The 27,668-nt window shown below is 43.1% G+C and overlaps 1 protein-coding gene across 3 annotated transcripts; it reads left to right on the top strand.

The window, feature by feature from the left end:
• On the top strand, positions 1-27,258 carry EWSR1 (EWS RNA binding protein 1). Of its 3 annotated transcripts, none has more exons than XM_082270553.1 (17): positions 1-59; positions 4,622-4,658; positions 4,750-4,801; positions 7,711-7,840; positions 10,755-10,941; positions 11,052-11,219; positions 11,687-11,979; positions 13,634-13,811; positions 16,473-16,510; positions 17,147-17,179; positions 17,769-17,887; positions 20,013-20,142; positions 23,085-23,207; positions 23,319-23,460; positions 23,569-23,666; positions 26,369-26,612; positions 26,693-27,258. In XM_082270553.1, the coding sequence occupies exons 1-17, from the start codon at positions 47-49 to the stop codon at positions 26,730-26,732; spliced, it is 2,025 nt and encodes a 674-aa protein (XP_082126679.1). In that variant the 5' UTR covers positions 1-46; the 3' UTR covers positions 26,733-27,258. The 3 variants fall into 3 exon arrangements, with proteins under 3 accessions (XP_082126679.1, XP_082126680.1, XP_082126681.1); XM_082270554.1 differs by having other exon boundaries at positions 16,476-16,510; XM_082270555.1 differs by lacking the exon at positions 11,052-11,219.
• Positions 27,259-27,668: the final 410 nt, after the last annotated feature.

Below are 27,668 nucleotides of genomic sequence, written 5' to 3' on the forward strand. Positions count from 1 at the left end.
GGCATACTTCCCTTACACGGACGTTGAAGCAGCGAGGGCACTCAAAATGGCTTCCACCGGTGAGTAGTAGCGGGTTCGGCTCGTGTGATGAAATCTTCCTGACTGGGCGGGCCTGCACGTTCGACGTTCCATTTCACGCGGCACTGCTGTCCTCTTCGCGTGGCCGTCGTCTTGTAGTTGGTAGAGCACAGTCTGTGCGGGCTTGGTTTGTATATCCTAGGCCTCAGTCAGGCAGGTCACCGCGTCCCGCCCGGGTACACGAGGCGCCAAGCCGTGTTGGCAATGGAGACCCCAGCCAGCGATCCCTCAGCAGCGTCGGTGGCGGCAGTCCCTGGCTTTCAGGGTTGGTTTTCTATTTTCTCTTCTAAAGTCTCCCGCTCTTCTGTGTGGTGGGCCTGTATGTGTGTAGAAGGGGGGAGGGGGTCAGCGTGCGGGGCTGTTTACAGCATGGGCCTAGTGACCAGCTCAGCTTCCGGCCGCCTTTTAGCGGCCTGTATGGCGCCATAGGCCCCTTCACTGGGGAGGATTAGCAGGGCCCTCGTATACACGATGGTGGTCTGTGTGAGCATCCGTACTGATTATACCATGCGCATGTTTTATAAATGGGGATATCGTGCATTATATGGAATCCATGCATGCCATGTAACACATTGCAGGCGAGAGCTGCTCCCTACTAAAGTCCATTGTATGGGGTGGACGTTGCTATAGTGCATGTGGCATGACCTTCATGTGTATAGTCAGAAGCAAACAATTGCATTGTAGGAGGGATGGCTGCCCTAGGAACTAGTATCTTTTTTTATTTTTCTTGGTGGGGGGGGGGGGTAAGTGGTTCTAGGAGGGCAAATTGGAGGGGTAATTTTTTTGGGGGGGAGGGGTTATATAAAACTAAAATGGAAATTTTTTTGGGGGGGGGGATTTGTGCATTAGGGATGATTTGTGGGGCAGTTTGTGCTAGGGTGGGAGGATGGGGCAGGGGAATTTGTGCTGGAAGGAGGAAATTTGGAGTAGGGTTAGATTTGTGCTTTGTGGGGATATTTAAAGGTATTGGAGGGGGGTACTTATTTTTTTGGGAGGGGGTAGCAAAGATTAGTGCTGGTAGGAGGGGGAATTTATGAATATGGGGTCTAGTGCTAAATTTTATTTTTTGGGGGAGGGGATTTTTGCTGACATACTGCTAATACATCTTGGGGGGGGGCATAATTTGGCATGTTTGGCCCAGGCTTTAGATCAGGCATGTCCAACCTGCGGCCCAGGGGGCCGCATGCGGCCCGGAACTGCAGGCAATGCAGCCCACTGCCCCCTGATAATTTTTTTTTTGCCTGGGGAGGAAGGAAGGTGAGTTGGGGGCACGGCCACAGCGGCTTCCAACTAACTGTAGGCAGAGGCTGCCTTGGTGGGGAAAATCCACTAGTTGTGTTAAATTTAGTGCTGGGGGGGCGCAGTGGCGTTTTATTACTTATATACCTTAACTATAGTATATATTTAATATGCGGCCCGAGAATTTCTCTACACTCAATGTGGTCCAGAGAAGCCAAAAGGTTGGACACCCATGGTCTAGATGAAATTGTCCTGGTACTGCATTGTAGCATGCCAGTCCTTAGATATGACGGTAGCTGTTCTGCCCCCCCCCCCCCTTGGGTTTTTTATTTTTTTTTTTTTGATCACCTGGTGATCCAGCGGCCATTAGGGCTGGCCATACATTGTACATTTTTCTTGAAATTTACCTTCAACTATGTAGTACAAAGACTCACCTAATTGGATACAAGTGAAAGAGTTTAGCTTTGACCTCATATTTGGTTTGTGGTAAATCTAACAGTAAATTGAATATGTATGGCCAGCCTAAGTCCGATTTTTCAAAAGGACAAGGGCTCTCCATCATGCTACACACTATACAATTTTCTTGTACGACTTTTATTTTAAATTTGCCAAAACCCTATGGCAGTGATGGCAAACCTTGGCACCCCAGATGTTTTGGAACTACATCTCCCATGATGCTTATGCATTACGCTATAGTGTGGTTGAGCATCATGGGAAATGAAGTTCCAAAACAGCTGGGGTGCCAAGGTTCGCCATCACTGCCCTATGGAATAAAACTTAAACTTTCAAATTGCATGCAATCAGGCAGGCCTTTGCTCTACATAGTTGCAGGTAAAGCTAAAGGAAATTAAGCAGTAAATATGTGTATCCAGCTTTAAGCCACATGCATATGATCAGAATATCGTACCAAAAACACAGCTTTCGAAGGGATTGTACGATAATCTGTTAGTACAGAGCTTTTGTCCGAAAATGGGACAAACATGAATTGTAACTGGTTATAAAAAGTATTAGCTTGAGTTATGGCTTGAGTTAGCTTATCTAAAGCCTTGTACACAAGAATATCAGACAAGTGATCGTCCAATTTGTTTTGTTTTGCTGGTCTCGTATTGAAATTGTAGAGATTACTAAAGCTAAGAAAATTCTAGTACAATAGAATACAACTTCAGAAGTGATGTACTGTATTCTTTTGTTACAGAGCAGGCATGCTCTTGAGTCTTTTATTTTTTTTCTCTCCCTGGAAGAATACTGTTCTGATTAAGGGCCGGTTCACATTAGTGCGATCAGAGCGCACTGCTCCTAAATTACATGCAATCTCTGCGGTGCAAATTTCAGCCATACAGTTTGTATGGCTGAATTCGCACCCCTATCGCACTGAAACACGCACAGGATCCTTTTTTAATCTGCAGCAGAATCTGATCGCATGGTGGTTCTCACTAGTGCGATCTGATTCTGTGCGAACTTGCAGATCGCACTGGGATATGCCAACTCAACTGGGGGTCGTTAACCTTTAATTGACACCCCCTGCGTATCGCATATGGCAGTGTGAAATCACGCTGCATATTCACAGCGTTCCCGCATTGCACAAATGTGAATGGGGACTAAATGAAAATCTCATGTTCCTTTTTGTTGTACAAGAGTTTCGTGTTTGTCCCTTCGAATAATTTTGGGTGAACTGTCGTGATTGGCTCTCAAGCAGTGTACTAATGATCAGATTATGGTACAATCGCTCGGAAAGCAATATTTTTCTGATTGCGTGTACTAGGTATTACTCTGCTAGATCATGTAACAATCCCTTCCCACAAGGCTGACAAAGCTGCTGGGGAAAAGTGCCCCCTGTGCCCTTTCATTCACACTGGGGGCACTAATATGGGGGTGTTCCTAGACCACCAGGTGAAAACGGGGGGGGGGGGGGAGCCACCCCGAAAAATGTACAGGCTTGATTGAAGTGCTGCAGAGATGGTGGTTCTTCTGGAAGGTTCTCCTCTTTCCACAGAGAAACGCTGGAGCTCTCAGTGACCATCAGGTTCTTGGTCACCTCCCTGACTAAGGCCTTTCTCCCCCGTTTGGCCAGGCAGCCCGCTCTAGGAAGAGCCCTGGTGGTTCCAAACATCTTCCATTTACGGATGATAGAAGCCACTGTGCTCATTGGGACCTTCAACACTGAAGACCTTTTTCTGTACTTTCCCCCACATCTGTGCCCTGATAAAATCCTGTCTCGGAGGTCTACAGGCAATGCCTTGGACTTCAGAGCTTGGCTTGTGCTCTTACACGCACTGTTAACTATGGGATCTTGTATAGACAGGTGTGTGCCTTTCCAAATCATGTCCAATAAACTGAATTTACCACAAGTGGACCCCCCAAGTTGAAGGAAACATCTCAAGGATGATCAGTGGAGACAGGATGCACCTGAGCTCAATTCTTAGTGTCATGGCAAAGGCTGTAAATACTTATATACTTGTGATTTATTTATTTTTTTTGCAAGGATTTCACTTTTCACGTTGTCATTATGGTGTATTGTATGTAAAATAATGAATTTTATCCGCTTTGGAGTAAGGCTGTAACATAAAATGTGTAAAGTGAAGCGCTGTGAATACTTTCTGGATGCACTGTATTTCCACAGCTTCATGGACCACCTCTCCTTCTAATGCTTTGGCTTAATCCATCTCGTCTAAATTACTTACCATTACTGATTCATAGAGATGGTCATCCCAAAGTGTTGTCTACCTGTGACATTCAGTCCCTACTCAGGGCTTTAAGATTTTTCAGAAATTGCAGGAAGACTTTGGCCTCCCTAGCTTCAAATTTTATGATCCTCTTCACCATGCTACCCCACTTTGAAATCCTCTTGAAAAATTGGGTAGACCTCATGCAACTAAATTGATTTCAGCAAACTATACAGTTATGATGGATTCTAACCCCAGATTCCCCATATTGCTCAAAATAGATGGACCTTCCTATACCTACAACTTGGCAACCTACTGGTGTGAGTGTAAAGACCTATAACTCAGTAATTGCTTCTAAAGACAGAATACTTCAATTAAAGATCTTTCACCACAGTAATCTTACGCCTGGCTATGTTAAATGGGCTTGTGCCCAACTTCAAGTCTGCTTTTGAGCCTGTGGTGCTATCGCTGACTTCATATACTGCTTTTGGTCCTATTCATTCAAATATTCTGGTTGGATGTCAATAATTTATTTCCTCTGTATTGGATTTCCGCCATGATACTTAATAATCACCAGTTATACGTGAGGTTTTTTTTTGTGTGCGAATTCACATTTTAACATGTTTCTATTTCTCTTGTAGATTATAGCACCTATAGCCAGGCTGGTGCCCAGCCGAGGTAAGTGTTTGGGGTATATCTATTCTTGCCTGTGTGCTTTTATACCTTTTCTAATAGACCTAATGCTTTTTACTCATTGTTGTTTTTTCAGCTATAGTGCTTATACTGCCCAGCCAGCTCAAGGATACACACAGACTCCTCAGGTATTGACTCTCTAAAAAGTGAGGCATTTATGCATGTAGAAAAATGGATGGGACTTGCTTATCCGGACAAGTATTGTGTACTTTCAGCAAGCATATTGGGGGGGCAGGAGAGATTTAGGTTTGATGTACACTTTTCTACACTGGCAGCTTCTAAGGTGCATTTCAACCTCCCTTTCCTGAACACGGAATAATCTCATTTAGGATAGGACCGTTTTGACTGCTGGCCAGGGGAAAACTCAAAACATGTTTTCCTGCAGCCGTGGGAAGTGATGGGCACTGACGAGTGGCACTCCCTTTCCACTCACTGGTGGTAAGAAAAGAGCAACAAAGCCCACAACCTCAACCCCAGCTGTCCTACTGGGAATTTGTCTGAGGTGGGTGGGCAGTGAGAGCAAGCTGTGCTCATTGCAGCACAGCCCACCAGAGGAGGGCACCGCTCCGCACAAAGGAGCGTGTATCCCACTCCACCAGCCAGCAAAGCCTCCATTACCTGACAGTCTGACCTTTATTTCATGCACGCTCGAGGGGCGGGGCACATGGGAGGAATCCAGACCTCTGCTGCTGGGTAGCCAGGACGCAGTTTCCATTTGCTATTGTGACCTGGCATGTGGGTTTTGCTGAGACCTGTATTATATTGCAGCTTACCAATACTTTTGATGCAGTGGCTGCATTTGTTTGCTTTCCCTTCATTTTCACCTAGTGATCCAGCCAATAAGTCTGTGGGGGGTTTTTTTTCTCAGACCCAGCTGTCCACAAGTGGCAGAGGGTTGACACAAACCGTTTAAGGCAGAGATAAACTTGCATCAAACTTCCAGCAATATGTCAGTTACATCTCTTGCCAGCCACTGTTATCTCCCCGCGTGACAGGTTTTTGGGCTTTCATTGATGTCATTCTGCACATAGGAATCTGCACATTGCAGCACAGTGTACATTCCATAGGGAACTGCGACCAGGCACATCCTATTGCAGCAAAAATAATCTATTCTGCAGTAAAGAGCTGCCTGCTTGCATATTTCCTAAAATTTCTTCTGCTTTTAACACTGTTGCTTATGATGGTTCGTTTTTAATTTATGTAAAACCTTCATTCCTAAAGAAGAAAAGCTGTTGCTGTAACGGGCCTAAATTTGTTCGCTCCAAATACTTGCCTGAGTCCTGTATTGATCCAGAGCAGTCTCTGCCTGCATCTGTTGCGCTATAAACAAAGACCAACCATTTTTGAAAACAATCTTTTACTTTCTGCTATAAAACATTTCCAAAATAAAAAGGAATGATTTCATCAGTTTAGGCTAATATGTATTCTACTACATATTTTTGGTAAAACAAAATCCTAATAAGTGTATTTTGATTGATTTTATGCAAAAGTTATAGCGTCTACAAACTATGGGATATATTTATGGACTTTATTTTTTTTATTTTTACTAGTCATGGCGGCGATCAGATTTTTAGCAGGACTGATATTGTGGTGGACAAATCTGACATTAAAGCCCCGTACACACGTACTGATTGTCGGCCGTAAATATTCGGCCGATTGTAGGCTTGTTAGTATGATGCTTCCGACAGCGTATTTTCGGCCGAACAGAATCTGTCGTGCAGGCATTAAAATTTTTGTAGGCCAACACCAGAACGGCCGATTGTTCGCCAGTCTACAAAATTCGGCCGACAATCAGCAGATTTGCAAGACTGGGCATGCTCAGAGAAGAAAAAACACAGGGAAAGTTAACCATCACATGACATCACTTCTGCAGGCGGCTGTTGTTGGCCAACAAAATTCGTGTGCAGTCTTTTGCACTTTTCAGCGGACAGGACAGCCCTGGACAAAAGACGGCCGATCGTTCGGCCGACGATCGCTACGTGTGTACGGGGCTTATGTGACACTTGGGGACCAGTGACACCAATAGTGATCAGTGCTAAAAAAAAAAAAAAAACATGCACTGTTTGTGTATAAATTACTCTGCAAGGCTAGAGGTTAACACTAGGGATGATCAAAGGGTTCTGTGCTCTTAGGAAATGGTTTCTTACTGGGGGGTGGATGTGCTAGAGAAGAGACTGGTGTTTAAGCTTAGCTGAAACGCAAGATTCTCCACCTGTGACAGAACAGCTGTCTGCCTTGTGTACATGGGCAGAAGGCCAGTCTGTCATTCCCCTGCACAATTGTGGATGGCCAGCGGTGGCTGGACCTGCTGTTTGGCTCCTGTGTCTGATCACAGCGGGAGCGGCACGCTCATGAGAACTCCTGCACAAAATCGTGTACCTATACATGATTTTTGCGCAGCCAGGCCGCCCTGCCACATTATATGGAAGTGGTTAAATCCTTTCCATAAAAAGTAATTTTATTACAGTAGGAGCCGTAGATCAGAACAGTGCCACATATAACCTAGTCCATTGGAGGGATTTAGCTAGTGTTTTTCAAATGTGGTGGGTGATACTTAAAAAGTTTAAAAGTATATCTCTGCAATACATGAACCTTTCCATATGGGTCTCCAGACAAATGGCACAAGTATCAAAAAAAAACTGCTACGCCAAAAATTCAGGGAGCACCTAACTTCTGTAGCAAGCTGAAATCTTAAGTTTGTGGTTTTTTTTTTTTTTTTTTTTTTTTTCTGCTGGACTACAATCATCCCTCTTATCCATAACATGGTGAGGCCTTCTATAGTCTGGAAGAGTACAACACTAGTTTTAGTGCAGCAAAGACATGGTTGTCACTGTAAAATGGTAGAATCATATTTTTCTGTACTTGCGATGTTTGTAGAGGGATAAAATACAGGAAAAGGTGCGTGCATTGCAGAGATTTACTGAATGTTTTGATTTTGCACAGTACACTTATTACTCATGTAGCTCTGACCTTATTACATTTCTGGATGTGCACGTTGGGTCTTCTGTATTCAATAGAACTCTTCTGCTTTTTTCAGGCAACCTATGGACAACAGAGTTATGGCACTTATGGGCAACCTACAGATGCCAGTTACACACAGGCACAAACCACTGCTGCCACGTATGGTCAGTCAGCCTATGCTACTGCTTATGGACAGCCTCCTGCTGGTAAGATTGACTGATCTATTTAAGTGTGTTTTTTGTTAAAGTTGACTGCATTAAAAGGGTAATTTATCTGGCTCTAGATCAGGTGTAGTGTAACCATTAAATGGACTGCTTTGTTCTAAACAAAATCCCCAAACGTGAAGAAGGCTTAGGTAGCGGCAGGCATTGCAGTGTAACAATCTCTAGCCCTGTGAAAGCAAACCCATTCCCTGCTGCTGGAAACTTGGTATTGTCTGTAAGCGTTACAAGCTGACTGTCAGCTTTCAGATGGGAGTGATCTAGCAGCTATCCCACATGGCTACCAAAAAAAATACCAGTTTTACATCACTGGTTTCAACTGTCACAATCCTGTGCTCCATTATCTTCAGTGGATGAGACACATGAACGTAAATGCATGTTGGGCACTGGCTATGATAACAGTTGCATTACACGTTGCATATCGCTGCACACCAGAGTGAGAGAAACCATTCTAGAGCCCTCCTTTTTAAGAGTGCTTTCGCACTGGTATGGAGTACTTGCAGGTTACCTGTGCTTTGGCATGGACTTTATTACATTGGGCGGCTTTGATGCATTTTCTTAAAGCGCCAGAAAAGTCCTGCATGCAGTCTGTGTCCCAGAAAATCATACTGCAGTATTGTGAAAACGCCCCTACAGTGAACTCTAAATTGATGACCTGTAAGGGCTTTTAAAGCCTTAACATTGTTGTTTACTGGAAGTTAGTTTCATAGGTTGGGGCAATTTTAAGGTTTGATGTGTTGGGTATCAGCTCAGCGCAACATAATTTTTATTTTTTTTTTTTATTAAAAAAAGTTACTGTTCACTGTGTGACATAAATTAAAATTGCCACTTTCTCGATCGTCCATTGACAGACACAGCTCTTATGCTGCTTATACCCCCCACCCTGCTCCAGCATACCAGTTTGTTTCTGCCTAGTGAAGGAGTAGGACCTAGGTTTCCTGCTGGGACTTTGGTCTCAGTTTTTTTTTTTTTAATTAAAGAATATTTTATTTTCTTTACTTCTGCTAGTCAGTGTTCAGGGGGATCCTCCTGGTGAACTACAAGCGACAGCCGGCTGAGTTTTCACACTGGATAATCTAGATCCTTAGGCCCCTTTCACACAGGTGGACGGACTGTTCAGATCCGCTTTTTTTTTTTTTTTTTTTGCGGATCTGAACGGATGCCCCATGCATCTCTATGGGGCATCGGATGTTAGCAGAGAGATGTCCGCTGACATCCGATCCTTAAAATCTGGACAGATGGAAACCCTATTTTCCATCCATCGGGTGAGGACAGACGGTCCGGTCCCATCAGATTCCCCCACAGAACAGTGGGACCTGACAGCTCTGTCTCCGCACACAGCGCGGAGACAGAGCTGCCATCCGCCTGCTTAGCGGGGGATTGGCAGATCGATCCCCCGCTGAGAAAAACGGGGACCGCCGGCGGACTGTGTGAAATGGGTGCCTTGAGGTCTTCCAGCCTGGCCTATGGGTGTGAGCAGGTTAGTCCTGCACTAGGCCTCGCTACAACAGAGCCCCCATTATGGATGGGGACAAGCCTGCGAGTGGATGTCTTGCTGGGACGCAGTGACCTGGAACTCCGAGTCACGCAGCGTACCTCGGGTGGCAGCACCCCCACTCTGGGTGGGAGGTGGTCTGTCCGTAGCGGGGCCCACCCGGTCCGTGGTATTGTGAGTGATGCAACCCCTCCCATATCCCTTAGTGGTTGTGGGGGGGTAGACATGGGCCCACTACTGGGGATAGGACTGGTGCTTCCTAAAAGATGCCTGGCGCTGTGCCTTGCCGCTGCCTCCTGCCCTTATTGCAGTTTCACCTGGGGGGCGCTATTGCTGTGGCAATAGCGCCCCCAGGTGAATGGTATAAGAAGCTTAAGAGCTGCGTCTGTCAATGAACGATGGAGAAAACCTGGATTTTTGTAAAAATCCTCTGAAGCCCATTGACAGACGCAGCACCCACCCTCTGATGTGGGGATGGTTTGTGTCTTACTGCTTGCAACAAAACTGGTATGCTGGAGCAGGGTGTGTGGGATTATTCCTATAGGGACAGCCCCTGTAGGCATGGTAAACTGTTTTTTCTGCCTAGTACTACTCCTGTAGGGGGCAGCATAACCCAATGGTATAAGAAGCATAAGAGCTGCATCTGTCGGTGGACTTCAGAGAAAAGGATTTTATGGTAAGTTCTTACAAAAATCCAGTTTTATTCTCCAGCATCTGTTTCCAAAAGTGATGGTGGACTCATTTTTAGACCTAGAGTATGTAACGGAACACGTATGTAAAAATGACTGGCAGCTAAAACTCCAAAACCTGTTGCTAAATCTTACTGCTCATATTTGGTGTTCACTGTATACAGTGTAAGTAAATCATTCTTGTGTAAATCTGCTTCCAAGATTCTTACCTGGAGATCCTACCACTAACCACTTCTGTTGCAAGCTGAAACTAAGCTACTGCATTAGGTTTTGCTGCAGTGATTTTCTCTTATCAAAAATTAAATGACGATACACTGACTTTGTGGGTTGATTTGGAGCTCAAGCTTCTCACAGGTATCCTCTATTCAGGATAAAGCTTTTTATTGCTCCTTGCCAGTCCTTAGATATGGTGGCTACTGGCTACGCTAGTTGTTTTTTTTTTTTTTTTGGCTACTTTCACCTGGTGATTCTAGCAGAAACAGACTTTTATTCTAGGGTGACTATGCTCAGTCACCATAGTATATCTATAAGAATACCTACCCCTTCCTCTAAATCAGGGGGATATGTGTTGTAGTGCACAGAGCTGTAAACTATGCTAACTGTAACATTGTGTACAGGAAGGTAAACCACTCGCAACATTGTAATTTTATTTAAAAAAAAAATCACTGTACAATGACAGCTTGTATTTAACACATTTCTCCCCCCTGTGTTTTAGGTTACACTGCTCCAGCAGCACCCCAGGCCTATAGCCAGCCTATCCAAGGATACGGAACAACAGGTTATGACAGCAGTACTGCTACTACTGCCACTACCCAGGCTTCATATGCTGCCCCCACTGCTTATGGTGCCCAGCCGGCATACCCTTCCTATGGACAGCAACCTGCAACCACTGCTCCAGCAAGGTAATGAACAAGGTCTACAGTCATGGCTGTATGACTTAAATTAAATCTTTTCTGCAATCAGTCTCTTTGCATTTCATTGTTTTTTTGGGGTGTTTTTTTTTTCTATTAAGACCTCAAGATGGAAGCAAACCAGCAGATACAAGCCAACCTCCACCAAGTACAGCCACGTATGCACAGCCCAGCATGGGCTACAGTCAAAGCAGCTACAGCTATCCCCAGGTCCCAGCCAGCTACCCTATGCAACAAGTGACTGCGCCACCATCTTACCCACCAACTAGGTACAAAGAATATTTATATATTTTTGAAAGTTACCAGCCTTCACTCATTTTCTTGCTGCTCTATGCAGCTTCTGGAGCAAGGAAAGAACCTGGTTAGCTCTAGCCTTCCTGACCAAGGACCACATTAGGCCAGTCACTAAGCACCAGCAGTCACACATGCTATTGCCTAATAGCAACTGATATTTTCTTCGCTTTCAACAGCTAATCAAAGCAGCGGGTAGTATAGGCTTCCGGGGGACAAGGGCTTGGAGCATACCTATTTTGCGCTCTGCCAGGGTTGTTGAAATCGCATAGCTGCGATTCCACCTGATCTATGACGCAAGTTTGTGGCCGGGAAAAGGTTAGACAGCCCGCGGGGGGGAAATTATAGGGTTTCTTTATGGGCAAAAGTCTTGAATATTGCTGATGTATTTTTAAAACTCTAATATTTGGTTTTTATACAATTTATTTTTTTTTCTCCCCCCAAGTTATTCCACATCTCAGCCTTCCAGTTATGAGCAGAGTTCATATTCCCAGCCAAGCTCTTACACTCAACAGGGCAGCTATGGACAACAGAGTTCCTACTCTCAGCCGAGTAGCTATGGCCAACCAAGCAGTTATGGGCAACAAGGTGGTTATGGCCAACAGAGCAGTTACCAGCAGCAACAGCAGCAGCCACCTCAACAGCCACCTCCTACAAGCTATCCACCACCTTCGTCATCTTATGGCAGCCAGCCTCCTAGCCAGTATGGGCAGCAGAGCAGTGGCTATAGCCAGCAAAGTGAGTGGCAAAAAAAACTAATTTTGTAACAAGTGTTTGTGTGTTTTTTTATTTTTTTTTTCTGCCCAACCTATTCATTATGCGCCAACGTAACTGAAAGGCACGTCAGTAAAGGCAAGCCATAATGGAAAGTAACGTCTTGCATCTGGTTTTAAACTAAACCTATTTTAGGTGAACCAGTGCAGGTGCTATAAAGTGCCAATGCCAAAGTGCTTTGAAATGGCCTTTAGGAAAGCTGCTAAACCTGACATAAGGATTCAGAATAGGCAGCCCAACATGGCCTATAGTCAGGTCAACTACATCTATCCCCAGGTCCCAGCCAGCTAGCCCATGCAACAAGTGACTGCTTCAGCAACTTCACTACTAACTAGGTCCAAAGAATATGTATGAGCTTTTTTTGGAAATGACCAGCTTATGCTCTCTTTCTTTACTGCTACTCTGTGGGGCTTCTGGAGCATGATGTTGCCTTAAGTCTATGGTTATAGAGAATTATATTGGGGGATGCTAGGTGGTGTGCCTAGCATTACACTGCTAGAGACCTTTTATGTGTTTAATTTTGAAGTCTCCCATTGCACTGAGGGCTGTTAAAGTAATGTTGGTGTGCATTTACCTGGATAACAGAATAAGCTGGATTATGCCAAAATCACAAATTTTGATTTGTGCAGATATGCTTTCACTGCTGAGTGATTACTCATTCAACATGTTTTCTTTTTACAGCAAAAATTGATGCTATGCCCAACCAAAGTAAGCCCTGCTGAATTGATGATCGTGTGTTTCATTAGAACAATCGGTCAACTAAAGCAGTAGTGACCAATTATTTACCTGACTGATACTGTTAGTCTCTCCCAGCTCTTATGAGCTTATCTACTAAAAATGTACATTTGGAAACTGAGGCTGATGAATGGGTTTAAGTGTAAAATTCTACACAAGGAACTCCTGCACTGTGATGTGACACAAGCTTTTTAATGTTACCCCAAAAAAGAGAGCCTGTTTCCTTACTGCTGGTTAAACAGAACATTGCTTGTGAGGTCCAACCTGCCCCTCTGGAAACTAAAAAAAAAAAATCTGGCTGACCCTGCCAGTTTCTGCCCTCCCCTCTGTGACCACGATAATCCATGGCTTCTGAGCCCCTGACTAACGTGGCTTGCATCACCCACACCCAAACCCCCCCCCCCCCCCCTTGTGTTAGCTTGGGAGCCTGTCTTGTCATGTCAAGTGTCACTGCCAGCCCCTCTTTCGAGCTCCCATCCTGCAGTGTATGTAAGAACCAAAGGCTCTAAATACCTTATTGTGAAGTAGCTTCAGGCCAATCACATGACTGCCAGCCACTCCGATAACACAATCCAGGGCTACAGCGGGAGGAGCCGAGTTGTAGCTCGGCGAATATGTGACTCCTGGCTGATGTCAGGGAGAGCTCAGCTCCTGCTGTAGCCCTGGATAGTAATAGCAGAGCGGCTGGTAGTCTCGTGACCGGCCTGAAGACACTTCTCAAAGGTATTTAACAAACACTTATACAGTGCAGCATGGGAGCTTGAAAGAGGGGCTGGCCACAAAGCAAAAATTTGTGCCAGTCTTGATCTTCCATACATTTGTTTCATTTAAAAAGACTGCAAATTGTATCTAACTTTTTTTCTTTTTTTCATTGGCTGTTTAGGTAGTTATCGTCAAGACCACCCAAATAACAAAGGCTCTTATGGGCAGGAATCCCACCAAGGTTATTCTGGTCCTGAAGGCCGTAACTCTGGAGGCTCAGATTCCCGTGGTAGGGGCCGGGGCATGTATGACAGAGGTGGCATGAATCGTGGCAGTAGGGGAGGCCGTGGAGGCATGGGGTAAGAACAAACCTACTATTCAAGGATTAACCTTTAATTCCCTCTAGATGGAGTCACCCTAATGGTTTGGGGGGAAAAAAAAGCATCTGAGTGCAGCACAGATGTGTTTTTTTTTTTTTTTTATGGGCTCGCAAAGCCAGCCTTTAGTGGTTACCATCTTTTTACTTTTTTTTTTTTTTTTTTTTTGGTATTGAAGTTTCTTCCTTTTTTGATAGAAGGCAACTTCCCAAACAAAACTGATCTGCTTTGTCTATCCAATAGCAAATTGGTCACTGGTAACTTGTCTGGCATTGCAGGTTACTCGCACCATTGCTGGACATCCAGCAGGATAAGACATAGGACTGCTTTTATAAAATGGTTTTCTAAGTCCATTGCTAAGCTTTGATTTCTATTAACTGCCAAGCATTGAGAAGTTGGTAACATCGGCCTTTTTTCATTGCAAGCTCTACTCTAATTTTATTCAAACAGTCCTTGCTTCCTGTTCAATGTCTCATTCTGATCCTTGAATTGCATTTTAGAACCATGTGTGTACTTAGGCCCCAGTGTGCTGTTCTGAACAGTCACATAAGGAAGGGTCAATAATAAAATCGTAGTGGTTATTGCTTATTAATGGCTTTGTTTTTTTACCTTTCAGAGCAGCACTTATTAGGGGTATCTGGGTTTACAGGTCATTTGTTTGGGAGGCTTTGACATGAGTGTCTCTCATCCCTTACACTTCAGTAATTGTAAAAAGTGGGTTTCTGTAAGTATACATGTTTTCCATGAAAAGCTGCACAGAGCTCTGCAGCCCTATTGGCCTTTTTGATCCGTTCATTGTCTCTTTTTTTTTTTCTCTTCTAAAATAAGGCCACATTGTACTACATTGTCTGTGCAGCTTGTGTCAATTAATTTGTGGAGCCATTTAAGAGGTCATTCAGTGCCTCCACAGTTTTTCCTAAAACTCTTGCATTTATGGTTTATAATAAACTGCCTGATTTGTAGCTAAAACCTCTGAAAAGCCTTCCTGCATAGTATTTTTGCCATGTGTGGGTTTTTTTTTTTCCCTCTTTATAAAATCAAAAACCTTTTTTTCAGCTTTTCATGCAAATATTTTTAACTGGTTTAATAGCCTTTTCGTAGTTCAGCATTAGTGGGCCTAACTTTAGAATGTAAATATATGCATGAATTTATAATTGAGCCTGTTAAATGCAAGCAGAAAGTATGTTATCTGCATAATTTATCCAGTGTGGGCAGGTTTTTCAGAGATGTAACAAGGTAGGTTAATGTATTTGGCTCAAGTGAATACCACATGAATGCTTTTTTTCTTGAATTTTTTTTTTTTTTTTTTCTGGATGTTTTTGTTGTTGGTTGTACATGAAAATCCCTTATTTTAACATGCTTTGTCAAATTTATATGCCACAGGTTACAAAGTGAGAGCGTTGTATACACTTCAGTTCTATAAATTACTCAGCCGGCAGCATAATGAAAAGTGGGACTCGGTGTCTAAATGGAGAGGAGAATTTGCTAATTTTTCAGACCTAAATATAAAAGTGTTCTGTAAATTGTAATTTTTAGACTAACTAAAAATGTAACCAAAATGGTTAGTTAGTACACTGTAATTTGTCTAGTTTACAATTTTTGTAAGTTTTTTGTATGGTGTTTTTTTAAAAGCTGGCAGCTACAGTGATTGTAATTTAATTTAAAGATGCAGATATGGGTATTAAAGGTGCAATGCTTCTACAATGGGATGTTTTTTTGCCCCAATTTTTTACTTTTGTTACCAAAAAACTACTTGATTGGAAATGGAACCTGACAGGATAGAAGTATGGAAGCAATCGGTGACATGAATAGCATTATCCAGAGTTGACCTGCTTTTTATGGGTCGGTTACAAGCCAGGTAATGCAAGCTGGAGGAGAATCCTGGATGATGCACCTTCAGAAATTCTGCAACTGCAGCCCATGTATTTCTATTCTGGCAGATTTCCTTAGTAACCATGAGGCCTTTTAATGCATTTTTTTGCATAGCCATGAATATATCCTGGTTGTATAAAAGCTTAGCCAGATGGACACAGAAGCATTTCAAAAAGCCGCAGCTTATTGCCCAACAATGTTGCGTGCATTAACATGTTTGACAACCTCCTTCATATTTTAACAATATTGTCCTAAACCTTGTGCAAGTTGAAGAAATCCATTAGGTCGGGTAATAAAATGTACTACTGCATTGTGGCTCTGCTGGTTTTTGAAGGAGGTGGTTTTACATGCTTTAATGCTGCTGAGTGTAATTTAAACAGTATGTCAGTACGTGTCCTTTTGAATGAGTGTTACTACACATTTTGGTTCTCCACACATGCTGTAATTTAAGAGTTTTTAGTTTGTGAGATTCGCATTTTTACAGCAGTAGAATCTGGAAATCGTGACATGAGCATTGCACGCTTAATACAGACACTGAGTTTTTGAGCCCACTTAGCAGAAAGGTCTGTTTTTAGATATTGAAATGTTCAGGCTGAATCTTGAATCAAATACAAACATAAATGAAGATTAGTGCCACGCTGAGACAGATGCTTTGTATGGACATGTTAAGCCACTGCCGGCTCTGTACCCTTGAACCCCCTTCGAGGCCCAGAATGCTTTATGGCTCTTTAAAGGGAAAAGGCCTTCATTTCTTCACCTTTATTCTCCCAGCAGCGGTGGAGATCGAGCTGGCTTCAGTAAGCCTGGTGGTAAGTTTTTGAGTATTACAAATGGGTAGTGTAACACTGAACAGTTTTCCCTCTCCCTTTTTTATGATTTTTAGCAATTTTATTTTTATTTTGGTCACACCTAAACATGGTGTAAAATTTACTGTGTGCAAAAGTTTAAGGGTCTGGCCGGCATTACTTAAGGGTATACATGGTTATTTGGTTACGCAAAATGGAAGACAAAAAAAAACCCAAGCAAATCCAAACGTGTGTAATTTGGGGAAGTGTTGTATTCACTGATTTTATTTTTTATTTTTGAATTGCACAAACTTTTGTGCAAAAGCTTACGTACACATGGGCACACAAAGGTTTACAATCTGTTGGTAATAAGTGTCCCTGCCCCCTTAGAAAAGCCTGGCCCTTTACTGCTACATTACATTTGTATTGTAGCAGTAAATGTGCAATATACTATACTAAGCTTTTTTCTTTCCCGTAAATTAAAATAATTTTTATGAAGCACACATCTACCAAAAAATGGTTATATCATGCCCCTGCTCTGTGTGCCTTTGAACCCCCATTTTTCATGGTGTTCTTTTGTAGTTAATGGATGTTAATGTTTGTGTTGCACAGGCGATATATTCTTGTTAGTAACTTCTTTTTGTACTTTTCGATTCTCAGGACTTCTGGATGATGGCCCTGAACCTGACTTCGGTATGTATTGCTAAGATACCAGTTGTATGTCATGACAAACTAATGCTTACTGTAGTGGTATGATCATAGTCTTGAAAGGACAGTCCTTTAATCTGTAGGTTGTCAAAGATCCTGCAGCAGGATTTTCTAGCCTCAGTGACATTAAGGCCCCTTTTACACAGGCGCCTCCATTTGGCGGGTTCCGTGGGGATCACTTGGCTGGGCAGGGGGATGACTGGTCCATCTCCTCTTTCTATGGGGAAATTGGGTGAAAATGGACCGCCAGTCTGTTTTCATTCGATTCGCCAGATGGCTGGAAAATGAGACCACCCTCCATTTGCATTTTGTGGGCAGGATCGGATAGTGGCGGATGTCAGCCGACATGTGTCCGCTGACATCCGCCCTGCCATAGGGGAGAAATGCAAGGTTCGATCAGGCCTGCCTGGGAAAACTGACAGGCATACCTGATCGGGGATAGCCTGTGTAAAAGGGGCCTAAAAGGTTTAACTAAGTCATACTAAGGTACATGACCAACTAAGGTTCATTTTTTTTTTTCTTGTATACAAGTTATTGATGCAATTTTTTTTTTTTTTTTTTTATATAATTTTAGCACCCCCTATGGAACCAGAAGAGGAACCTGAGAACACAACTATTTACGTGCAGGGTCTAAATGAAAATGTCACTGTTGAAGAGTTGGTGGACTTCTTTAAAAACTGTGGGGAGGTCAAGGTGGGTGATGGCTAAGTATACCGGTCTCCTGTTGGGACAGTTTGTTACTCTTGATATTAAGCCCACCAAGCCTTTATGCCCCTCTGATTTAGTTTGCATTTGTTACTGAGCCTTTCTTGTTTCGCGTTGTCTGTTCAGGGGCAATTGACAGGGATTTGACAATACAGCAAGCTCTTGGCAATCAAATGATGGTTAGCTAAGGTTAATAGCTGTTAATGACCCTTTCTATCTGTGCTAGTAGCTAGAGTGTCTATTAAGGGAGTGTGGATCAAATTAGACAATTTGGCCTGTGCTGAAAGGGTGTGGCATAGCTGAAGATACTGAATTTGAGGGGAGATTGCAAACTCTATTGTATACATCCTGAAAGGATCGTAATTGATCCTGTGTAAACATTTGATGAAGGAATTGCACCCCATGATAATACAAATGATCAAAACCATGAAGTTTATCCAATTCCACAAAATGTATGTCTTCCCATATAGGAGTGTAGTGAGATCCCAGAATTTTTCATGATTCTATACCTTTTCCGTTAATGTGGGATATCATAAGGAGTCATTGAGCCAGGAGAGATGGTATTTAGCATCTTGGGAGAGCAGTATAGCTTGATTAGGGTTAGTCATAGCTCGATCTCCCCACCCTGCAAAATGCTGAAGTTGTGCAGCAAGGAAATAGTCTTGCATGAGGGACAGCAAGGCCTCAGCTATCCTTGGGCAATTGCAATGTGGAACATACAAATTCTGGGGTTGCCACCTTTCCAGGTGAGATTACGAAAAAGGGAATCCATACGTTTTAAACCATATACGTGGAATCCACAACGAGAAGTTGTGCATAATGTAGAATAGCTGAGAAGTGAACTTATCAAAGAGTTGTAAGTTGTAAAGAAGAATAGAAAGAAATAATCTTCACTCTATGGTGAACCCAAACCCCGAAGTATTTAAATTAATCCACTACTTTTATCGGCTGTGCAGTGCGGGATCAGCGATTGCTGGGCATCTAGTGGCCGAACAGATTTGTCCCAGTTGAAAAAACCTGAGTGAGCCAAATGTTATAAGGGATGATAGAGAGCCTGTAGTGTTCCCCAGATGCAATGCATCATTGGCGTTCTAGATATATCTTCCCTCTCCCCTTCGAAATTCCAAAATGGAGACTGACGAACAGCCCTTGCCGGTGGCTCAGTTGCCAGTGTAGAGGGGAAAGGGGGCACCTGGTGAGTCCCTCCATAAAGATGAAATGAGTGAGTAGGATCCATTGATATGCATGACAGCCCTCGGAGCGGAGTATAACTTAATCCAGCTGATGAAGAGGCTACCCAGGCCAAGTAATTTCAGCACCTCCCATAAATGGGGCCACTCCACACTATCAAATGCTTTTGCAGTGTCGAGAGGATGGCCCTGTCCCCCTGTTGTCAGAAGGAAGTTGTTGGTTTAGGTAGTCTGCGAATATTAGTGACCGTGGATCTGGTGGGGTTCTACTATATTTTAATAGAATTGCAATTTTATTTTTTTCTGAATGTCTACTTGTAGATTCTGTTTAATATTGGAAATCCTGACAATCTCTTCAGCTGGGCAGTGAGCAGTTTTTTCAGTTCGTTTAAAGTAGAATTCCCAGATTTTATTAGACTTAAAAATACTCCCACTCCTAAAACCAATGCTAACATGTATAAAAAGTCTTACTTGCCTATTCATTACAAGTACTTGTTTAATGCCATCAAATCATGTAGGGATACAGAGCTAGATGGTTAGCTTACAATCCAAGGTCCTTAACTCGTACACACTAGGGCTAAGAGGAGGGATTGCTGACTACAGATGAGCCATAGTAAGCCTATGGGTGACATCACTGCTCACATTACCAGCTGTTGAGCACTCTTCCCTCCTCCCTGTAGCCAGTCTTGGCTGATGCAGGGCAGACCATGAGCCTGGAGCACCCTGAGAATAAGTATATGCTGTGTACATTAGTACTGGACTTTTGCTATTCAGGTAAACCAGTATATTTTGCGGCTTCCTTCATAAAACTTGTATACTTGCCTTACTTTTAAAGTAGTATGAAGGGGTGGTTTTCAGTTTTTTTTTTTTTTGTCCTTCCCTGTTGCAGCACAATATTAACACACATGTCTTGTCTTGCATAGATCAACAAAAGAACTGGGCAGCCACTAGTAAACATTTTTACGGACAAGGAAACTGGAAAACCAAAGGGTGATGGAACATTTTCATTTGAAGACATGCCTTCCGCTAAATCTGCTGTGGAACTATGTGACGGTAAATGTTTTGTGTATTTTATTTTTCCCGTATTTGAAAAACCTTTATGGCAGACTGAGCAGGTATATTTTATTGCAGAAGACATTGCGTTTCTTTTCTGCAATAAACCAGCTGCTTTTTGGATTTTTAAACTTCGTTAGAAAACCTGCTTATCTATGCAATTTTTGTACTTTTTTTTTTTTTTTTTTTTTCCCCAGTCCTATATAAAATCCTACTGTTCTATACCACCATTTTTTCTGTAACCGTGTGTGTATATATTATGTATGTATACACACATACTGCTCAAAAAATTAAAAACACATTCAGATCTCAATGGGGAAAAATATCATGCTGGATATCTGTACTGATATGGACTGGGTAATGTTAGGAATGAAAGAATGCCACATCGTTTGATGGAAATAAATTCTCCACCTTGCATACAGATGGTTCAATTCAAAGACACCATGAAAACAAAGTGGAAAAAATGATGCGGTAGTCTTACATTTTGCTGAAATTTCATTGCAGTGATTCAAAATGATACTCGTTTGTATGGCCCTCACGTGCTTGTATGCATGCCTGATGACCACGTCGGGGCATACTCCTAATGAGATGATGGTGTCCTGGGGTATTTCCTTCCAGATCTGGACCAGGGCATCACTGAGCTTCTGAACAGACTGCAGTGCAACCTGGTGGCATCTGATGGACCGAAACAAATGATCCAGGGTTCTATTGGATTTAGGGCAGGCGAGCGTGGGGGCCTTTCAATGGAATCCATTCCGTCTCAGGCAGCATAACCTTCTCCAGGCCCTTTCACGTCTCGCATGTGCTCAGGGTGAACCTGCTCTCATCTGTATGAAGCACAGGGCGCCAGTGGCGGGTCTGCCGATTCTAGTGTTCAGTGGTATATGTCAATCAAGCTCCAGTGTCGGGCAGTGAGCAGGGCAGGGCCCACTGGAGGACTTGTTTCTGATTGTGGCCTGCTTGGAGATAATTTGTAGGGCTATGGCAGTGCTCATCCTGTTGATGGGTTAGGGACCTTCTACAGCCCTGTCCAGCTCTCCTAGAGTAACTGCCTGTCTCCCGGAATCTCCTCCGTGCTCTTGAGACTGTGCTGGGAGACACGGCAAACCTGGCAATGGCACATGTTGATGTGCCATCCTGGAATAGTTGGACTTCCTGTGCAACCTCTGTTTTGGGGGTTGTCTCATTGTTGCCCATCTTGTGCACCTGTTAATGTCATTAACACCAAAGCAACTGAAACGAATTAACAACCCCCTCTGCTACTTAACTTGCCAGATCATTATCCCAGTAATTAATTGACTTGATGCTATACTCTAAAAAAAGTTTCATTCTTTTGAGCAGTGTATATAATTCCCCCACCACCCAATGCATTTTTTGGGGAAAAAATATTTTAATGAATTCAAGAACAAAATACAATAACTTGAGTGCCCAACATCGTACTTTAAAATTGCAACCTACAGTACTTAAGCCGTGGAAGATTTTACCCCCTTCCTGACCAGGGGGTATTTTGCGATTCGGCACTGCGCAACTTTAATGGACAATTGCGCGGTCGTGCGACGCTGTACCCAAATGAAATTGACGTCCATTTTTCCCCACAAACAGAGCTTTCTTTCGATTTTTGACCACCTGTGCGATTTTTTTTTTTTTTTTTTTTTTTTTTTTCTTCTTCCATGCGCTATAATATAAACAAGAGCGACAATTTTGAAAAATAAATTTTTCACATTTTTATATGAAATTCCTCCCCCCAAAAAATGTAAAAAAAATTTTTTAAATTTTTGGCCAATTTGTTTTCTGCTACCTATGTTTTTTGTTTGGTTAAAAAAAAATCACAATAAGCGTATTTTGATTGGTTTGCGCAAAAGTTATTGCGTTTACTAAGGGAAAGTTTTTTGTTGGAATGGCGACTATCTGCGATTTTTGTGGTACTGCGGCGTACAGATCGGATCCTTGACTGACACTTTTGGGGGTACCAGTGACATTACTACAGTAATCACTGCTATACATATGCACTGTTGATGTAAAAAATGACACTGGGAGGGTAGGGGTTAACTTTATTGGAGAAGGGTTAAGTGTGTCCCTAGGGGCGTGCTTCTAACTGTCATTGGATGTGGCTAGTGGTGCAATAGCAGGACCGAGTGATCCGTGTTTTTACACAGGGGAGAATGACGGGCAGCTTTGTTTACACTAGCCGCCTGCCTTTCTCCCTCTCTGCCCGACGATCGCGAGTGACCGGACATCGGGTCCGCCGGTCACACGCGCCGGCTTCCTCTGGTACGAGCGGGAGCGCGCCGGCGGCGCGCTCGCTCCCAGGCTAGTGACGTACCGGTACGTCACTTTGCCTGGGAGGGGCTGACCGCCGCCGTATATAGTCGGGCGGCAAGTGGTTAAAAAAAAAACTCCATAGGCTACGCTTTAAATTTTCTACATGTTACCGGTTTAGAGTTTGAAAGCTAGTGCTAAAATTACTGCTCTCCCTCTGATCTCAGTAATGCTTCACGTGTGGTGTGAACACTGGTGGGCATGACCTATGTTCACCACTGCACGTGAGGATGGGGGGCGGTTTAAACTGTTAGTGTAAGCAGTGACAGGTCCTCTGCTTTAAAATGGCCTTGATTACATTGGGCTGGAACCAGAAGTGACATGACGCTGCAGTCCTAGGCAATAGATCTGAGCGGAGACCATCTTTCCTCTGCTCATCTCTGCTACCAGCAACTGCTGGATCGGTTTTCGGGCTAACCAATCTGCCAGGTAAGGCCGAAGATCATCAGGAAGTGGCGGAAGGGGTCGTTTCCACTGCTGGGACATTTATTTATATTATTTTCCCCCGCAGGGTTTTAAAAAGGAATGAGCTTTTGTAATGGCTTTACAGCAAAATCTCCTTTAAAAAAAAAAAAATCAGATTGTTTATGCAAATCTTTATGTACTGTTTTTGGTTGTTACAGGAAAAGAATTTCAAGGAAATAAACTGAAAGTCTCTTTGGCTCGTAAGAAGGCCCCAGCTAGCATGAGAGGTGGATTATTGCCACGTGATGGTCGTGGGGGGCAACCCCCACTCCTTAGGGGAGGTAGGAATTCTGTAATCAAAGCTTGAACATGTTTTCCTGTATGTTTACTCTACTCTATCTTGCAAGTATTAAGCAGTGGCTGACTAGTTTAATACATTTTTCAAATTGCAGGTCCCATGCCAAGAATGATGGGCAGAGGAGGGGACCGTGGTGGATTTATGCCGAGAGGACCACGTGGTGGTGGTCCCCGTGGCAGCCCTGTCAGTGGGCCCAATGTGCAGCACAGAGCTGGAGACTGGCAGTGTCCAAACCCGTATGTATCGTAGGCCAACTCTTATAATGCATGAATGGTTATAAATTGGGATGCAAGGATTTTTCTCTTGTTCTGGTGAGTCTGTTAATGGGCTTTTTTCTTTTTTAGCGGTTGTGGTAATCAGAACTTTGCCTGGCGAACAGAGTGTAATCAGTGTAAGGCTCCTAAACCTGAAGGCTTCATTCCTCCTCCATTCCCACCCCAAGGTAATATCTTTTACTGTACTCAATAACTTTGAATCTGTTACATAACAGCGTGACTTGATATCATTTTGAACCTTTGCTCACTGCCGAAATGACATGGAATCTTGCTAAAGTGTGCTTTCGCTACATTTATTTATTTATTTTTTTCTGCTTGAATAATTTTAAATGCTTTGCCAGCCATGTGACCATATGCCACTGGTCACAGGGTCTCTGACATCACTTTTCAGACACAGCTCCATGACTGCTCTGCCTGAAAATTTGGTTCTGAAAGAACTTTCCGACAGATTAAGTCACCAGTACTGACATCAGATGGGTAATTTGATTTAGTTTTGCTCAATTGAGAGGTTTTCTAGCTTTCTTAGTAGCATTTACATATAACGCAGAGCAGAAATTCTGAAGTGCTTTTAGACACAGCACAGTTGTTACAATTGATGTTTGCCTGGGTCTAGCTAAGATCCCTGAATCATTTGTCATGGGCACTCTGCCTGTGTGTGTATACAGTATCTCACAAAAGTGTGCACTCCTAACCTTTTTTGTACGTTTTCTTACCTGACAACACTAAGAAATGACACTTTGCTACAATGTAAAGTAGAGAGTGTACAGCTTGTAAAAACAGTAATTTTGCTGTCCAATTCAAAATAACTCGACACACAGCCAATAATTTGGGGGCAAGCCTAAATAGTGGGTTAAGAGGTACCAGCATCCGTATTGAAATCCAAGGGGAGAATGGAGACTATGTTCTCCAAAAATTGGGAAGAGGGACTGTTAAGTGATTTTTGATTTTCTCGGTACCTCAGTTATAACTGGCATGTACAACAACCAAGTATTATAAAAATACAAAATGTATTTAATGCACAGCCTAGTTAAAAATCATGGAAGGTGTTGTACATGCCGGTCTCAGACCATACACCGCACTCTGCATGGCTGTCGTCCCAGAAGGAAACCGCTTCCAAAGATGATGCACTAGAGAGCCCGCAAACAGTTTGCTGAAGACAAGCAGACTAAGGAGATGGATTACTTGAACCATGTCCTGTGGCTGGATGAGGCCAAGAAAACATGTATTTGGTTCAGGCGGTGTCAAGCGTGTGGCAGCAACCAGGTGAGGAGTACAAAGACAAGTGTCTTGCCTACAGTCAAGCATGGTGGTGGGAATGTCATGGTCTGGGGCTGCATGAGTGCTGCTGGTAGTGGGGAGCTACAGTTCATTGAGGAAACCATGAATGCCAACATGTACAGAGCATGATCCCCCTCACTTTGGAGACTGTCAGGGCAGTATTCCAACAGAATAACCCCAAACACATCTCCAAGATGACCACTGCCTTGCTAAAGAAGCTGAGTCATAAAGGTGAAGGGACTGGCCAGGCATGTCTCCAGACCTAAACCCTTTTGAGCATCTGTGGGGCATCCTCAAAGGGAAGGTGGAGGAGCGCAAGGTCTCTAACATCCACCAGCTTGGTGATGTTGTCATGGAGTGGAAGAGGACTCCAGTGACAACCTGTAAAACTCTGAACGCCATGCTAAAAAGTTAAGGCAGTGCTGGAAAATAATGGTGGCCACACAAAATATTGACACTTTAGGCCCAATTTGGACATTTCAGTTGGTGTACTCTTGTTGCCAGCGGTTTAGACGACTTATTTTGAGGGGACAACACATTTACACGGTTATACAAGCTGTACACTCACTACTTTACATTGTAGCAAAGTGTCATTTCTTTAGTGTTGCATGAAAAGATATACAATAAAATATTTATTTATAGAGATATTATATATACATTGGTAAATCTGTATATTGAAAGTGGTACATTAAGTCTCATGCAGTCTTGAAACTGAATGAAGTGCTCAGTCTGTTTATAGGACTAAGTTACATGGACAATTTCAAATAGCCTGCTCCTTTAGTTGCTCAGTCATGCTTATAAACACTAGAATTAGAAATTGACTGTTAAACAGCCCCCTAAGGAGTATGGTATACACAAGGCAACATGCAGTGATCAATCTAAAATAAAAGAACATGGTAGCATGCAATCTTTCATGATCAATAGTTCAATTTGTGTATGTAACTCCTTAAAGCTCCAAGCAGGGAAAGAAAAAAATACACCCCCCCCCCCCCCCCCCCCCCCCCCCCACAGATAAACGTTTAAGTCTGTGGAGTAGGAATACAGTTGGTAAACTTGCTTTCTTGCTCCAGCAAGTTACTTTCAACTGAGACCACCCTCATTGTACTTCTCTAAGGTACAAAGCCAGTGGTCGCATCAAAGTATAATACAGGACCAATAGATATTGTATTATACACAGAGAGGCCAAGGGCTTGCTTAAACAGCCCCAGGTGTTTGTAGAGAATTATGGGAGCGAAGAATAATGTATGTATTCAAGTCCCTAACCTTTTGGGAAGGGTCAGTGTTGCGTTTACCAAGGGTTTTTAAAATCCTGGAGTACAGCCCACCCATTTGTTCAGTTTGTAAAGATCTGTTGCCACTTCTGAACTTTAGTTGCACAAATGAACTGCTCCTTATCTACTGTGTTGCTCTAACCTGTGGAGGTGCTTGCTAGCAAGATTGACTATGTATCGCTACATAACTGAATGTTTTAATAGTGCTAAGTGCAGCAGAAGCAAAAAAACGCAGTGAATGCAGACTTTAATGCTCAGTTTAGCTTGCTTATGCTACCTTTCATCCAGATTTTTCATTTTCCCCCCATCCCCTCCACCAGGTAATGAAAGAGGTAGAGGCGGTCCTGGTATGAGAGGAGGCAGAGGTTTGATGGACCGAGGTGGCCCTGGAATGTTTAGAGGTGGACGAGGAGGAGACAGAGGAGGCTTTAGAGGTCGGGGAATGGACCGAGGATTTGGTGGAGGAAGGAGAGGTGGACCACCTGGTCCCCCAGGACCTCTCTTGGAGCCGATGGGAGGAAGAGGTGGTGGTGGAAGACGTGGTGGCCCTGGCAAGATGGATAAGTAAGCAATTATTCAGCATGCTTGTATTAACTCCCACTCTTTCCCGGATCATCTAATGTTTTTTTTTTTCTTTCATCTAGGGGTGATCATCGCCAGGAGCGCAGGGAGAGACCCTACTAGAAGTTGAAAGCCTCCCTTACTCAAGATTTATTTTTTAAGCCAGAAATGTTTTAAATTTATAATTCCATATTTATAATGCTAGCATGGAGTCCCTCCATTGTTACATTATGACTATTCTTTGTCTGTACCTTAGTATTCACAATTTGTGGAGATATTAAAATGAAAATTTAACGGTAGTACCAATGTTTGTTTTTTGTTTTTTAAATAAGAATCCAACATTTTTTTGCAGGCCCTTCAGTGTGTAAGTTGTAAACAAGGTTTTGCTGAAGTGGTTTTGTCAGCACTTAGCATTGTGGTAAAATATGGCTGGAGGGAGTGTGCCCATGAAGATCTATTGTACTCTTTCTAAGCTAAGCTCGTTCTAATTTGTTGGGCCTTTTTTGCGGGTCTCTTCATTTGCAGTTGAGTCAGTGATCTGGTTTTAATAGTTCCTGCAAGATGACTGAAGAGAAGTCATGAATGTTTTATATTCTAACCTGTACAAGTTTTGTTGACATCCACATTACAATAAAAACCTGCAAACCAATCCCTAGATTTATAGCTTTTGATTTTAGTGATGCAATGCTGTTTGGTACATTGTTTTTAGTACGTCACTAACAAGTATGCAGATTATGTCTGACTTTATTTCCTAATCTATGTACTTGTCTGAATTTACTTGTACTTCAAATATGGAGGCTATTTCTGACCATTTTTGAACATTCTAGTTGCTTGGCTGTTTCTGAACTTGGTTTCAGTACCCTGAGACGCTGACATGGTTCAGATACATAGGTGAAGTAAAGTCCATATTCCCATCTCACACCTTCCTGGTATATAGGCACCGATATAGGGTGCTGAAGCGATCACCAGCAGATATAGGGTGCTGAAGCGATCACAAGCAGGACACTGGATCTATTACAGGTACATACATATTCGCCAGCACACCATGGATCTTGCAAA

Source organism: Pelophylax lessonae (assembly GCF_965119305.1).
Source record: "Pelophylax lessonae genome assembly, chromosome: 1".
Classification (NCBI taxonomy): domain Eukaryota; kingdom Metazoa; phylum Chordata; class Amphibia; order Anura; family Ranidae; genus Pelophylax; species Pelophylax lessonae.